At 36.1% G+C, this 2,090-nt stretch overlaps 1 protein-coding gene across 1 annotated transcript; it reads left to right on the plus strand.

Annotated features, from left to right (window-relative positions):
- The first annotated feature begins 427 nt into the window (after nucleotides 1-427).
- On the plus strand, nucleotides 428-1,715 carry LOC118489245 (stemmadenine O-acetyltransferase-like). Its single transcript, XM_035986965.1, has 2 exons — nucleotides 428-963; nucleotides 1,170-1,715. Exons 1-2 carry the CDS (start codon nucleotides 449-451, stop codon nucleotides 1,171-1,173), a joined length of 519 nt encoding a protein of 172 aa, XP_035842858.1. The 5' UTR covers nucleotides 428-448; the 3' UTR covers nucleotides 1,174-1,715.
- Nucleotides 1,716-2,090: the final 375 nt, after the last annotated feature.

Consider the following 2,090-nt stretch of genomic DNA (forward strand, 5'->3'; position numbering starts at 1 on the left):
CATCTAAGACGAACCGGCGCCACCCGTATTCGCCCTTCACAGGATGCCGCAGAAAATAATTGGGGGGGGGAGTCGAACCTGGGTCACAAGGAACACCAAATTTTTCCCCAACCACTCCACCACTACCTCATGGTAGCTATTGGCGTTAAAAAATGGATTACACTTTCTTTTTCCATTTGTTGGATGGTAAATTCTGACTAATCCTATCTAGTGGTACATTTTCGCCGATGATACTTATTTGTATAGTAAGGCGTGAGGCTGTAGTAGAACCTATGACTACATAGTAGAGATAGCCACACACTATAAATTCTTACTTCTTGTATTACCTATAACCTACTTGCTATGCATATTAAACATTGCCTAACTTCTTTGAAACTTCATTTCCACTAAATTCACAACTCAATTTTATTAACAACCCAATACAACCTATATATGAAGAAAAAATTACATGAATAATATCATCAAGGCCAGAAAGATGAAGCTTCACATCATCTCAACAGAAATCATCAAACCCTCTTCTCCAACCCCTTCACACCTCAAAACATACAATCTTTCCTTAATTGATCAAACAATGAACAGTAATAACTTTATACCTTTGCTTTTATTCTACCCCAACACCGAAAATCGCAGTTTCCATGCTAAAAAACTTGATATGAAGAACTCATTATCTCAAATCTTAACAAAGTACTATCCTTTTGCTGGCAGGTATGCCAAAGCTGCACCAGCCCATGTAGACTGCAATGATGATGGTGCTGAGTTTCTTGCAGGATCTATTGATACTACACTATCCGATTTTCTGCAAAATTCACAACATGAAGATCTCGATCAATTTTTTCCATATCGTCAAGTATGGTTTAATTCAGATCGTAAAACTGAAAGCGACCAAGTCATGATCCCACTCGCGGTTCAGATTAACCATTTTGAATGTGGAGGAGTGGCGGTGGCAGTATCATTATCCACAAGGTAGTATAGAATAATGAAAACCTAGTAAGGTATTATGTATTATTGATCAAGTGTACAATATCTACTAATTATTCTATTTCTTAATTTAAAGAAGTTAATTAAAGTACTCACATATATGTATTTTCAATCAAATCTTATCTCAAAATATCATTTTATATTTCCTAAATCTTTTTTACTAACTATTTAATATTTCCTTTATTCAATAGGTAGCGGATGCAATCAGTTGTTTTCATTTTGTCCATGATTGGGCAAAAACGACACAACTCTACTTACAAAAGTTGGAACATGCCGAACCTCCCTCCGACCCCAAGTTTATTTCTTTCCCATATAACAACATAAACTCCAACTCCTTTACGCCTAATGGAACAAAAGAGTGTGTGACAAGGAATTTCACATTCCCATACTCGAAGATAGACGAGCTTATTAAACTCAAAGATAAAACCATGATCACTAACGCCACTCGTGTTGATGTTTTGACATGGTTTCTTTCTAAGTGTCTAGTTACTATTAGTTTAAATAAAATTTCATAACGTAAATTCACATGTAAATTAACAAGAATTTGAAGGTGGATGGATGGATGGAGGTCAACATGATAGCAGATGCACAATGGTCATTGACGAGTTGTATGGACTTTTACGTCATAAAATCAAGGGTTAGGACAAACATTTGCGAAGGATTTGGATGGATAATTGATCATCAGTAGGTTTACGCTTTTCTCTTAGTGGTTGTTTATGATTTCTTCGTCGTCATTTCCATAGAACCAAGACAAACATGTTCCATGACGGAGTTCGAAGATAGGGAGGTCATTGGCAGAAAGGGTAGTCAAAGATGAGGATTTAGGAATGTTCGTAGAGAATGCACGATAGGTGACAGACAACTGTAGTACTGGTGACGATAATGGTAGAGATCAATGTTTGTATTGGGCATACGAGAAAGGATCAAATAGGAAGTTGGGTTTTGGTGAGAAGGCTAGGAAGGAATGAGGTTGTGACATGTGTCAAGTTAAAAAAAAGATATAGGCATTTTAGTCAATTTAATCTCATCTTTTCACTTTTTTCTCTGTATCTTCAAAACCCATCATTTTCAACATTTTCTTCACTTTCTCTCTTTATAATCACTAAATCATA

This window comes from Helianthus annuus, chromosome 17 (genome assembly GCF_002127325.2).
Source record: "Helianthus annuus cultivar XRQ/B chromosome 17, HanXRQr2.0-SUNRISE, whole genome shotgun sequence".
Taxonomy (NCBI): Eukaryota; Viridiplantae; Streptophyta; class Magnoliopsida; order Asterales; family Asteraceae; genus Helianthus; species Helianthus annuus.